We start from the raw sequence: 13,688 nt of genomic DNA on the forward strand, positions 1-13,688 counted from the left end.
TAAGGAAGAGAAAATACACTTATAGTACTATAAAATATTTATTGAAAAAAGTCATGTATAGGTGGACCCATGCAGTTCAAACCTGTGTTATTCAAGGGTCCACTATATTCCCTCCCTAACATATCCAGAGGCTTGAAGTAGTAACACTGTGGTGTGTGTGTGTGTGTGTGTGTGTGTGTGTGTGGTGCAGGATGAGGGGCAGGTGTGCCCCTGGGAAGCCCCTGGTCTGTTCATTTAAACATCCTCTCCCAGGATCCTTGGGTGGGGCAGCGGTTTGGCGCCTGCCTTTGGCCCAGGGTGCGATCCTGGAGACCGGGATCGAATCCCACATCGGGCTCCCGGTGCATGGAGCCTGCTTCTCCCTCTGCCTATGTCTCTGCCTCTCTCTCTTTCTCTCTCTGTGACTATCATAAATAAATAAAAATTAAAAAAAAAAAAAACATCCTCTCCCTTTTCTCTAAGCTTGGTTCCTTGAGACTGGTGCAGGGGAATAGAGTCAGGGAGGACACATCCTTGGGCCATTCTCTCCTTCCTGCTGCTCATTTCTGCTATTGCAGAAAATTGTGTCCATGTCATGTGGCAAGGTGGAGACTCCAACAGGATCAAATCCCTTGCAGCTCTGCTGGGCATTGCTGATGGTCAGGAACTGCCTGGGTCTTCCAGAGAGCTCTTCCTGGGCAGCTTCATACTGTATTTCCTTGATATGGGGCCTCTTTGCCTCACATCAAAGAACACTAAATTAAGAATGCAGCACCAAAAATACTCTCAATTGTAGCAACAGCAGGAATGGGCAGGATCTGCCTTCTACACATCTGGGGAATGAGCAACTACAGGGGTGGGTCTTTCCCTCTCTTTAGTGATGTCGTTGCTCTGTCCCTCTGCCCTGTGCCCTTCTCTTTGGCTCAGTGAATTCACAGCAGAGGTATGAGATGTCAGCCTTTTCTTCTTGAGGAGACCCCCAATTTTATAAGAAATTGCCTTGAATCTTTCTCTGATTTGGAGGGGGAACCAAGCACCTTTCTTTCCCTTCTCTTACCATCATAAACATTGGTTCTCCCTAAAGGCAACCTCCTCCACAACCAGCCTTCACCCTTTTTATAGATTGAGGGGGCCAACTACCAATTCTACAAGACCTTTGAGGCAAGTGGCTGACTCCAAAATAGGGATCCTTCGATGGTAGAGCATGATATACTGAGCACCTTCTGTTCTCAGCTACGAGTTCTAGTTGCCAGTTCTGAGAAAGAGAGAAAGAACCCACTCAGCACAATACTATACTGCCACATGGGATTTCTCAAAATATGTGCAAATCAAAGGCACATGTTTTGAGGCAGCAGATTTTGGAGTATGGCTATTTGTTCAACTTTGTAAGAGATTCCTATGTAAGAGTGCATTAGCCCTTGATTAAAAATTCCCCTTGCCTTAATTTTTCAGTAGCCCCAATCCTAAGTCTATGGAAGCACACCTGATCTCCTATTTTGTCTGATGTTTTAACTTTAGGTTTAAGATGCTAAATGATGAAAACTCCAGCCACCTCCTATACTTTAACTGTGCTCTCAGGTGGTTTGCTCTAAGAATGGATGTCCTCATGAACATTGTCACCTTCATTGTGGCCTTGTTGGTGACCCTGAGCTTCTCTTCAATTAGCGCTTCATCCAAAGGCTTGTCTTTGTCTTACATCATCCAGGTAACACCTAGTATAAGGTTAGGCTTGGTCTGGAGGCTCTGGGATAGGGTAGGTGGTATATCAGGAAGGATGGATGTAAGAGAAGATCCAACTCAAATGGGTTCAAAGAATAAAGAACTTACTGGCTCACACTGTTAAAAGGCCTGGTGGTTGTGCGGGCTTCAGGAGCAGTTGGATCATAGCCTCTGGCTTTGTCTTTATTCTGTGATGACTTTCTTCCTGATTGTATAATGGTGACTGGCAGTCTGAGGGCTGTAACAGGAAAGAAGGAGGAAGAAAGCTTTTCCTACCCTAGCCACTGAGCAAAAGCTCTGAGCTTTACTCTTACTGGCTTAATTTGGGCATCCCAGAATTAGTTAGTGCCTGGTTAGAATTGGAATGATTGGATTAAATCAAAGAATGGAATCACGCCCCATCCTACCCCCAAGTCACACAGCTCTCCACAATAGAGAACAGGAAAAGAATGCTGGAGAGGCAACCATGATATCCATGACAAATAATACTGACTTTTCATTTTGGTTGCTTTGGTGTTTTTCTTCTGAAAAATAATAGTGATAGGCATAATAGTAGTAGAGAATAATGATGATCAGGAAACACATGCCATTTTGGGCACCGTTGTAAATCTTGTATGTAAATTAACTCATTTATTCCCATAACAACCCTATGAGATAGGTACAGCCATAGTCCTCGTTTTATAGATGAGAAGACTGAGGCTCAGAAAGAGTTTTCCAACATCACACACCTGTCATGTGTGAGAGCTAGGCTTTGAACCCAGGTCACCTGGGTCTGGTATCCATCTGAGTGTGAATCTTGATGTGTGTGTATATGTATATGTGTGTGTGTATGTGTTGTCCAGGGGATAAAGTGTCCAGTTACCTCTGATTGGGAGAAAGATGAGGGGGAGGGGAATAGATGGGTCTACAGACAGACGACCAGTCAAATCAATCTCTCTGTGGCTCCTTCTCACATCTGGAGCCTGCCTGAGTTCTGTTAGATAGAAGGCTCTGTAAGCCCCTGCAGCACATTCTGCCTCCATTCTATCAAAAGGCTTTTTTTTTTCTCTTTTTCCATCTTCCAGAAATCTGTGACACTTTCATTCATTGATATCTTTTCCCTACCCCCTTGCCCCTAAAGGTTTATTCCTTTTTGAAAATCTCTCTGATATCATTTTAATGGCATTTTGGGAAGGAGAAAGAACAAAAATATATTCTCAGGTCTTTATCTTAAGTGGGAAAAAATGAGTTTTTCTTGGGTAGCCAGTTTCCCTCATATTTTTATTTGTTGTTGTCTAGTAAAATATAAAGCAGATGATGTTGAATAGATTCCCTTACTTGGTCCAAGTGAAACAGCTTTCTTCAAGTGAGGTTATGTATTTGGGGGATATCACCAGCTTTCCATGAAATTGTTTTCAAACATTCCTATAAGGCTAGAGAATTTGCATACACTGAGATCTAGGGGAACACTTCTCTAGCTGCTTTGTTGAACATTAGCCCCCTTTGGAGAACACAGAATCTGAATGATGGCACTTCCCTTGACAACAGAGGAGACTCCCTAGATGGATGAGAAATTGGTGTGAAGTCCCACAGAGCAGAAAGTGAATGTAAAGTGACATCGCATAACATCAGGGAGGAGAATGAGCATTTACTGGGCCAGCACTAGCACTATGCTGACAGGGGAGTTCTAAACTTGTGGAGGGCTAGGACATTGAGGGGCTGATACCCCTGTGTTTAACAAAACATGTATAGGTCCTTCTCAAGGGCAGTGTTCATTTATTCATTGACCAGATAGCCACTGAGCACCTACCATGAGCCAGGAACTCTGCTAGGTGCTATGGATTCAGCAGTGAACAAGCTGGACATGTCCCTTTATGGGATAAAAAGAGATGTCCCATAGGATGGAACAAATAAGTGCACAAGTAAATAAATGAGAAGACCTTGGAAATTGTTTAATTTTTATGAAGGGAATAAAACAGGGAATGTGACTGTCAGTGAGGAAGCACCATTAGACCCTATGACTGGAGGAAACCTCTTCCAGGAGGTGACTTCCAGCCCGATACAAGAATGACAAAGAACCAAAGAAGTCGGAAGGCAGAATGCTTCAGGCTGAGGGGCCAAGGCAAGGTTTGGGAAGGCAGAGCTCAGTGCATTTGAGGAACTCAGAAAGTCGTGTAGCTTGAGCAGATCGGTAGAAAATAAAGCCTGGAGCATTGGCAGGGATAGACTGTGCAGGACATTGTCACCCATGGCAGGGGGTTACTTATATTCTAAGAAAGGGTTCTCAACTGCAGCACTATGGACATTTGGGCTGGATGATCTTCTTTGTGAGAGGCTACCCTATGTGTTATAAGATGTTAGCCTCTCTGACCTCTAATCAGGAAATCCTAGTAGAACTTCCCTCCTCCAAGATTGTGACAATCAAAAGTATCCCTAGGCATTGCTAAATGTCTCTTGAAGGACATAATCCCTCAGGTCAAGAGTCATTGCTTTAAGAGAAATGGAAAGCCAGTGGCATGTGTTAAGCAGGGAAGTAGCAAGGGAACCCTGAAGAGTCTGGACCTACACTGCTCCTCCCCTCATTCACCTGCTTGGGTGACACTACCTCCTTCCTGTTAAGGCCATTGGCTACTACTCAGAGCTACCTAAACCCTGACTTTGCCTGCTGGACTTCTTACTGTAAATGCCTCCACTCACACAGTTCCTTAACTTCCCTAACTAAGGCAACCTCACCCCCAAACTTGGCCACTCTTTCACATCATCCTGTTTTATTGGCATTCTCACCATTTGAAATTACCCATGTCTTATCCTGCCAGCCTACTAGAACATAAGCCATGTGAGAGCTGGCATTTTGTTCATCACATTTCAGCCCTGGAAAACCAGCTCCTCCAACAGTGCCTGGCCCACAGTTGCTGCTTACCTAGAGTAGGAAGACCTGGTCCTGCAGGTCTTGAGCCCACTAGCCCACCTTGCAACTGAGGCAGGTGCTATTGGTGCACTGACCTTCCACAGCAGGAAGTTCAAGCCCAGGGCAGCCTACAGGTGTGGGGAGCTCCTCCAGCCAGGAGTGGCCCTGTAATGATAGAAGGGGGTCCGTGGAGATGTAGCCCAGCTCCCTCAGGACAACTCAAATGTGTTCCATGCAGTGTCCCAAAGCCTCCAGTGGGATCAAGATTCAGATGGCCACAACTGAACCTCTCATGACTTACCTTCTCTTCTGTGACCCACTTCTTCCAGCTTCTACTGGTACTTTTGGCGTCTACCCCTTGGATTAATTTCCTAGGCCTGCCATAACTAATGACCATAAGCTAGTGGCTTAAAACTCCAGAACAATTTATTCTGTCACAGTTTTGGAGATCAGAAGTCCCAAATCAAGGTGTAGGTAGGACCTGGTTCCCTCTGCATGCTCTAGGGTACAATCCATTCCTTGTCCTTCTGAGCTTCTGATGCGTTCCTAGGCATTCTTTGGCTTGTAGCTGAATCACTCCAATCTTTGCCTCTGCCTTCACATCTTCTTCTAATGTCTTCTCTTCTTCTCTCTCTTATAAAGACACTTGTCATTGGATTTAGGGTCCACCCAGTTAACACAGAATGATCTCAAGATCCTTAATTACACTTGTAAAGATCCTTTTTTTCAAATGAGATAACATTAACAGGTCTCAGGGATTTGGATGTAGACATATCTTTTTGGGGGAACCACCATTCAACCTTTCTGCTTATACTCAGATTTCAGGGTTGGCTTCTGGGGGATCTTAGCCTGAGGTGGATGACCTTAGGAAGCCACATTCCCCACTCTGAGCCTAGATTTTCTCATGTCTGAAGCAAACAGATGGGCTTAAATGGCTTTCTTCTACCTCTGATGTTCTGTGGTGATTGGATTTCAGTTGCAGCTTGGCTGCGGGTGGAGTAAAACAGGGAGGGCATAGAAGTGCAAGACCTCACCAGATGGCAGCAAGGGGGATAACCAGCAATTGTGTGGCCATGGGAGATCCCAGCTCAACAACATCTCCCTGGCACTCAAACTAAAAGTGATCAAGTGATACTGTGGTGGGATTGTTCTTGCTATCTGGAGGGCCAGGGAAATTTTCATCGCTTTGTTTCTAAATGCAGAGGAAATGTTTAAAGGCAAAACACTCCAGGATTAGCTGGGAATGCAGGCCTACTTTTTGTGTGGCTCTGAGTGAGACTGGGGAGGGGTAATTCACAAGAGCTGCCCCTGAAAGTGGGACAGTGGAACCCAAGGGGGGAAAGGACTCTAACCTAACTTTTTGCTTCTCTACAATTAGCTAAGTGGACTGCTCCAGGTGTGTGTGCGAACAGGGACAGAGACCCAGGCCAAATTCACCTCAGTGGAGCTGCTCAGAGAGTATATTTTGGTAAGAAATTAGTGCATGACAGAGGAAGAACTAGTTAACTCTGGCAGAATTTATGTCAAAATTTGATTTTTTGACACATTTGACATTTATGTCAAAATTTGATTTTTTGACACAAGAAAGGGATATTTTTAAAAACAGAAATGAGACCCCAACCCTCTTCTTAAGACCCATACTTGCTCTAAAGTTATTAAGGTTGAGGAAGAGATACTTAAAAAATTTTTCCTCAAGGGCAGTCTCTGAACACAAAAAGAGAAATGAGTGGCTAACTTTATTTATTTTTATTTTTTTATACATTTATGTATTATTGGTGTTCAATTTGCCAACCTATAGAATAACATCCAGTGCTCATCCGATCAAGTGCTCCCCTCAGTGTCCGTCACCAAGTCCCCTCCACCCCCCGCCCACCTCCCCTTCCACCACCCATAGTTCATTTCCCAGAGTTAGGAGTCTCTCATGTTATGTCTCCCTTTCTGATATTCCCCACTCATCTTTTCTCCTTTCCCCTTTATTCCCTGTCACTATTTTTTATATTCCCCAAATGAAATGAGACCATATATTGTTGGTCCTTCTCCGATTGACTTACTTCACTCAGCATAATACCCTCCAGTTCCATACACGTCGAAGCAAATGGTGGGTATTTGTAATTTCTAATGGCTGAGGAATATTCCATTGTATACATAGACCACAGCTTCTTTATGCATTCATCTGTTGATGGACACCGAGGCTCCTTCCACAGTTTGGCTCTTGTGGACATTGCTGCTAGAAACATCAGGGTGCAGGTGTCCTGGTGTTTCATTGCATCTGTATCTTTGGGGTAAATCCCCAGCAGTGCAATTGCTGGGTCGTAGGGCAGGTCTATTTTTAACTCTTTGAGGAACCTCCACACAGTTTTCCAGAGTGGCTGCACCAGTTCACATTCCCACCAACCGTGCAGGAGGGTTCCCCTTTCTCCACATCCTCTCCAACATTTGTGGTTTCCTGCCCATTCTCACTGGTGTGAGGTGGTATCTCATTGGTTTTGATTTGTATTTCCCTGAAGGCAAGTGATGCAGAGCATTTTCTCATGTGCATGTTGGCCATGTCTATGTCTTCCTCTGTGAGATTTCTGTTCATGTTTTTTCCCCATTTCATGATTGGATTGTTTGTTTCTTTGGTGTTGAGTTTAATAAGTTCTTTATAGATCTTGGATACTAGCCCTTTATCTGATAGGTCATTTGCAAATATATTCTCCCATTCTGTAGGTTGTCTTTTAGTTTTGTTGACTGTATCTTTTGCTGTGCAAAAGCTTCTTATCTTGATGAAGTCCCAATAGTTCATTTTTGCTTTTGTTTCTCTTGCCTTCATGGATGTATCTTGCAAGAAGTTACTGTGGGCAAATTCAAAAAGGGTGTTGCCTGTATTGTCCTCTAGGATTTTGATGGAATCTTGTCTCACATTTAGATCTTTCATCCATTTTGAGTTTATCTTTGTGTATGGTGCAAGAGAGTGGTCCAGTTTCATTCTTCTGCATGTGGATGTCCAATTTTCCCAGCACCATTTATTGAAGAGACTGTCCTTCTTCCAGTGGATAGTCTTTTCTCCTTTGTTGAATATTAGTTGACCATAAAGTTCAGGGTCCACTTCTGGGTTCTCTATTCTGTTCCGTTGATCTATGTGTCTGTTTTTGTGCCAGTACCACACTGTCTTGATGATCACAGCTTTGTAGTACAACCTGAAATCCGGCATTGTGATGCCCCCAGCTATGGTTTTCTTTTTCAATATTCCCCTGGCTATTCGGGGTCTTTTCTGATTCCACACAAATCTTAAAATAATTTGTTCCAACTCTCTGAAGAAAGTCCATGGTATTTTGATAGGGATTGCATTAAACGTGTAAATTGCTCTGGGTAACATTGACATTTTCACAATGTTAATTCTTCCAATCCATGAGCATGGAATATTTTCCCATCTCTTTGTGTCTTCCTCAATTTCTTTCAGAAGTGTTCTGTAGTTTTTAGGGTATAGATCCTTTACCTCTTTGGTTAGGTTTATTACTAGCTATCTTATTATTTTGTGTGCAATTGTAAATGGGATTGACTCCTTAATTTCTCTTTCTTCAGTCTCATTGTTAGTGTATAGAAATGCCACTGACTTCTGGGCATTGATTTTGTATCCTGAGTGGCTAACTTTCGTTTCTGAAAATTAAAATTTGGGAAACCTGGGTGGCTCAGCGGTTAAGTGTCTGACTTCGGCTCAGGGCATGATCCTGGGGTCTGGGATGGAGTTCTGCATCAGGGTTCCTGTGGGGATCCTGCTTCTCCCTCTGCCTGTGTCTCTCATGAATAAATAAATATTTTTTAAATATTTAAAAAATTAATATTTGATTGGCTAAAATTGTAAATTGGAGAAAAAACAATAGTTGAACTCTTCTCTAAAATATTTTTTTTAAAGATTTATTTATTTATTTTAGAAAGAAAGAGAGCATGGGACAGGGGCAGTACAGAGAGAAGAAGAGAAAGAATCTCAAGCAGACTCCCCACTGAGCAAGAAGCCCTATGCAAGGCTCAATGATCTTACAATCCTGAGGTCATGACCCGAGCTGAAACTAAGAGTTGGACGCTCAAGAATTGGACCCTCAACCAACTCTACTAGTCAGATGCCCCAGATGCCCCTTCTTTAAAAGCTTTTATGTTCAACTTATAAATCTTGCTATTCTTTGAAAAGAAGTCTAGACAAGTTAAGCAATCACTTTTAAGGGCCTCTGAGTAGCATTTGGCCCCTTTTACAAATTTAATTAAACTCTTTAAAACATTTTAGACTGTAATTTAAAATTTAGCGCATTTCCTTGAATACTATAAGTATCTTGATTATCTGATTTAACAAATAAACCTTCCAGAGATTATATAAATCTAATAAGTTACACTGATAAATATAGCAAGCTTTATATTTGCATAACCATCCCAATGCTGTAGATGAACAGTAAACTTTTAACTTAAAATCATGTTTAAATAAATTATTGAATTATACATTTAAATTAGAATCACAGGCCCTTATGTTACTAATATTATTATACTTAAAACACCAGATATGCAGATTCCTTAAACTGAAAATACTACTCTTACAATTTAGCTTCTCTTGTATATATATGTGGGGCTTGAACTCACAGCCCTGAGATCATGACCTGAGCTGAAATCAAGAGTCAGACACTTAATAGACTGAGCCACCCAGGTGCCTCATACTTCTCTGAAATATTTTTGTTATGAATTTTTGATTTCCTGGGGGTTAAAAATATTCACTGTCTAGGAATACGATTATTTTCTCAGCTAATGTTGGTTGCTTATCACAGATTTGGGCTGGTCAGCCACCAGTTCATGCGGGCCTTCTCATCACCAACAGAGACTCATCACTTTCAGAGGAGGTGTTGGTTTTATAACACAGCCAAGTTGCTCTACTCCTTACTTAGACTTTGCATGTCTTGAATCCTTGGGAAACTAAAATGTCTTTTCCATGTAACTTTAAAGACCTCTGAACTTGACATTCTGCCTTCTTGCCCTCTTCCGACTTCTAACACCATGATGACTCCTGCAGATATTGAAATCATATCTGATCAAATTCTGCAAATCTCAAGATTTGGTCTGGATTTGTCACACAGCTTCAAGGTCACACTCCTGACATTTGCCCAGGCCCACAATTCCCAGTAGGAACTGTCCCTTATAGTTATCCATCTCTCTATTCACTAAGCTCCAGCTACATGACTTTTCTTTCTATTCCTCAAAGTGACCAAGGCCTCAGGGCCTTTGCACTAGCTGTCCACTCTTCCAATCCTTTCAGCTTCTAGGTCTCCGCATGTATGCCATATCCTCATAGATGCCTTCTTCAACCCTTAAGTTACTTTTACTCTGCCTACCCATTTCCACCACACACATTCTATATTCTTTTACAATACTCTGTTTTATAGCCTTCATTTCTGATTTAATTTCTTGTTTATCATCTGAATTCCCCACTGGAATGTAAGTTCTTGACTGAATTTATTGGTCTAGCTCACACAATGAACACCAGTACTAGAATTGTGGGAATGAATGAATGAATTGAATGAATGGAAAAGAGAATGGTTATTAACCTGTCATTGGTCATTCTGCTTTCCAGACCTGTGTTCCTGAATGCAGTCACCCCCTCAAAGTGGAGACTTGTCCCCATGACTGGCCCAGCTGTGGGAAGATAACATTCAAAGACTATCAGATGAGATACAGAGACAACACTCCCCTTGTCCTTGACGGGCTGAATTTAGTCATTCAAAGTGGGCAGACAGTTGGGATCGTTGGAAGAACAGGTTCTGGTGAGGACCAGCTCTGACTGTGCTTCTTTCACGTTGTTTTCTTTGCATTTCCACCGGGTGTGCTTAAGCTACACCAGAGGGCAGCGTCTGTGTGTGGTGGATTGGCTGTTTTTTTCCTCCTCAAATCTCTTTGCTGTAAATTAGGATTTCAGGTTGAATGGGTGTGTGGAGTTGGAAACAAATACACACTGGTTTTTGAATTAATTAAATGAGAATCATTCTGGTGAAACGAGGCCCAGAGAATGAGTCATGTGTTAACAGCCTCTGCAGGGATGGGCAGGTTAACTGCGTCAGGGCAGCAGATTGCCCCCACAGAGTGAGGCCTTCCTGTCTGCCCTGTCATCTGCACAGAGCCATTTCACTGCATTACAAATTCCCTTGATTAAATACTTGGATATGATAGAAGTGGAAACTGATGTTTGATTTGCTGTTCTTGCTTTTATTGTTCCCAGGAAAGTCATCATTGGGAATGGCCTTATTTCGTCTGGTGGAGCCAGCCGGCGGTACGATCTTCATTGATGATGTGGATATCTGCACTCTTGGTTTGGAAGACCTCAGAACCAAGCTGACTGTGATCCCCCAGGATCCTGTCCTGTTTGTAGGTACAGTAAGGTAGCTGTTTTTGATCGTCGTGCATTCCTATTTTTTGGATAGTAAAAATCAGATCAGCCAGGAGTTTTGTGAAATGTCCACAGTGGGAATGAGGGAAGCAGCATCCTGATGTGCTCATGAGCACTGCTAGTACCTGTTCCATGAGTGAAGCCTTGGGAGGAGCTAAAGACTAGGGCCCCAAACATTTCCTGTATCTTGGGAGCTACATCACCAATAAGTGAGATGTTTACATGTAGGGAGAACAGATATCCCAGTTGGTCCTGGAAAGCCCCAGTTTATGCCTGTGTCTCAGCATCCTATCATATTCAGCAACGGCCACTCTCAAAAGTACCCAGTTTGTAAAATAAAGTAAGTGGTTACCTGTGTATGTAGCCATCCACAGGGAAGCGCATCATTCCCACTGAGGAGTGAACAGAGGTTGTTCAAGTACAAGAGCAGTAGGGTTGCAACTTCTACAGGGCTCAAGATCTGCTGTCAAGGGACAAGGAGAAAACCAGTTTCTCATTTAATCCAGTGCAACAGCTGCTTCTCTGATGAGAGGGGTATTTCTCCCATTGAGCACCAGATCAAGTAGTGGGCTGTGTACTAGACTCATACCCTGCAAATGGGGTACCCACTCTGTACAAAGGCCTGGGAATTGCAGCTATATCTCTTGTTTCTGAAGGCAGAGCGAATGCAGTGGCAGAGTGAGTCCCACCACCACCTCCGCCTCCACCAAGAATTTGCAGAGGGTCAAATGCTTTCTGCCACACATAGCCACTGTGAGGACCAAATGGGTCTTCCTGAGTTCCTTGCTCAGTGCTATCTCTCCCACCTTGGTGGTTTCTGCCCCATCAGAGAGCTGGGTGTTCCTGTTTCCTTGGCCTGAGGTTGGTTTTCCTGGGCTAGGCACTGCTTTTGGAGGTGCAGGGGTCATCACAAACCACCTCCTGCTCTCTTCCACATGCTACAGAAAACATGCGCCCCTCATCTGCCTTCCTCAGAAATCCAGCTCCCTGTTCTTTCCTTTATTGCAGATACAACCTGGATCCCTTTGAGAGCCACTCAGATGAGATGCTCTGGCAGGTTCTGGAGAGGACATTCATGAGAGACACAGTAGGTCTCTGGGGCTGTCCAGGATGAGTCTGTTTCTCAGCACCAGGGACCCAATACCTGGCTCAGGTTTGAATTGGACAAGCACTGGACCAGCATTTGGTCAGGCTTATTTGTTGGCATCACGTATGTCGGTAGAATGTGATCCTTATTTACTCTCTGTGGTTAAAAGCAACCACAGGTAATATGTGTTAGGCCTCTGTAATGGTCCAGTCAAGAGCTCTGCGTGTGTTATCTCACTTGGTCCTGTCCTGACTGCAGCTCCCTGAGGTTGGCACTTCTGCTCCAACTTAGAGGTGCAGAAATGAAGACTCAGGGAAAAAAAAAAAAACAAAAACATGTGTAGGCTAGTAAGTAGCAGAATGGAGACTTGAACTCAAGTGCATCTGACTCTAGAGCAGATGGGGCATCTTACTGCTCTGCCAATAGTCTCCTTTGCTTATGGGAACAGAGAAGCCACAGGACGGTGAGGGGGCATGACATGCTCTAGGAATGGCAAATTTCTGTGAGATGGGGTCCTGTCTTATAAGAGCTGTAGCTGGGGTCAGCAGGTGAGCACAGCCACCTCTACAACCCGAGGGGATTTTTTCCACCAAGACTTGGTATGAAGGGGAGCATGTCCCAATGCCAATATGACTGCATAAATCAGACACTGTCTTACCTTTCTCTGATGACTAGAAAACTCTCCAATCCCATGTCTATTTTGTCCATGGACGTAAGGACCCTGAAAGCCATTTACACTTCGTTTGTGTTTCTCTAGAGCCATATGTGCACCATTTGTCCTCTTTTGGCAAGGTGTCTATGAGGCTCTATGAATCATACTGTGATTTTAAATTATTAATGTCCGCCTACTCCCTGGTCTTTCCCTGGTGCCTGTTTGCGATGTTGAAATGATTGTTGTTTTGTACTTTCTTTTCCTCAGTAAAATAAAGCCAGCTGATGAATGCATGAGAAGGGGGCAATCAATATAGACGATGCAGGACAATTTTATGGATCATCAGCATAAATGTGGCATTTTCTGCGTTTTATAGATAATGAAACTCCCGGAAAAATTACAGGCAGAAGTCACAGAAAATGGAGAAAACTTCTCAGTAGGGGAACGTCAGCTGCTTTGTATGGCCCGAGCGCTTCTCCGTAATTCAAAAGTAAGGAAACAGCACGGAAAATGGATTGGTCAAATTTTGGATATTTCCCGCAGCGCCACTCAATCCAGGAGGTAGAGCCACGTGTTTGTCTTTCAGCAAAGAGAGAACAATTGAGCCATTTAAAAACCGATCACTTTCTTTTAAGACAAAGTTGTAAGGGGTAAAAATTGAAAAATAACAGCCATTTATAGCAATAGCACCTGCCTCCCCTGGGCCTCCCCCTGGGAAGCTGTGCTTAGGTATTCTCTCTGTCCGGAGTAGTTTGAGTATAAGAAATCTGCCTCTCGACTTTTTTTGCCTTGTCCCTGAACAGTTCTGAAGCCTGATAAACAGTACCCAGGATGTTAAAGAAGACCTTCAGAATGCTAAGATTTGAGAATTGTAAAATTTATTATCCTCATTTTTCTTAGGGACTTAGTCATCCTCGGTTACTGATCAAAGAAGGGATTGCTGTTACTTTAGAAATCCCATTCT

At 43.3% G+C, this 13,688-nt stretch overlaps 1 protein-coding gene across 14 annotated transcripts in view; it reads left to right on the top strand.

Annotated features, from left to right (window-relative positions):
• Window positions 1–13,688, top strand: part of ABCC12 (ATP binding cassette subfamily C member 12) — an 82,731-nt gene that overhangs the window by 66,666 nt on the left and 2,377 nt on the right. For 9 of the 14 annotated variants that reach the window (XM_038531126.1, XM_038531124.1, XM_038531122.1 and 6 more), the window contains 6 exons: window positions 1,498–1,684; window positions 5,964–6,053; window positions 10,176–10,365; window positions 10,818–10,977; window positions 11,994–12,072; window positions 13,101–13,214. In XM_038531126.1, the coding sequence (XP_038387054.1) occupies window positions 1,498–1,684; window positions 5,964–6,053; window positions 10,176–10,365; window positions 10,818–10,977; window positions 11,994–12,072; window positions 13,101–13,214 (820 nt within the window). Of the gene's footprint in view, window positions 1–1,497; window positions 1,685–5,963; window positions 6,054–10,175; window positions 10,366–10,817; window positions 10,978–11,993; window positions 12,139–13,100; window positions 13,286–13,688 lie in introns of all 14 variants that reach the window. The other 5 variants (XR_005355838.1, XR_005355837.1, XR_005355839.1 and 2 more) reach the window with 4 other exon arrangements.

The sequence above is a fragment of the Canis lupus genome, chromosome 2, assembly GCF_011100685.1.
Source record: "Canis lupus familiaris isolate Mischka breed German Shepherd chromosome 2, alternate assembly UU_Cfam_GSD_1.0, whole genome shotgun sequence".
NCBI lineage: Eukaryota > Metazoa > Chordata > Mammalia > Carnivora > Canidae > Canis > Canis lupus.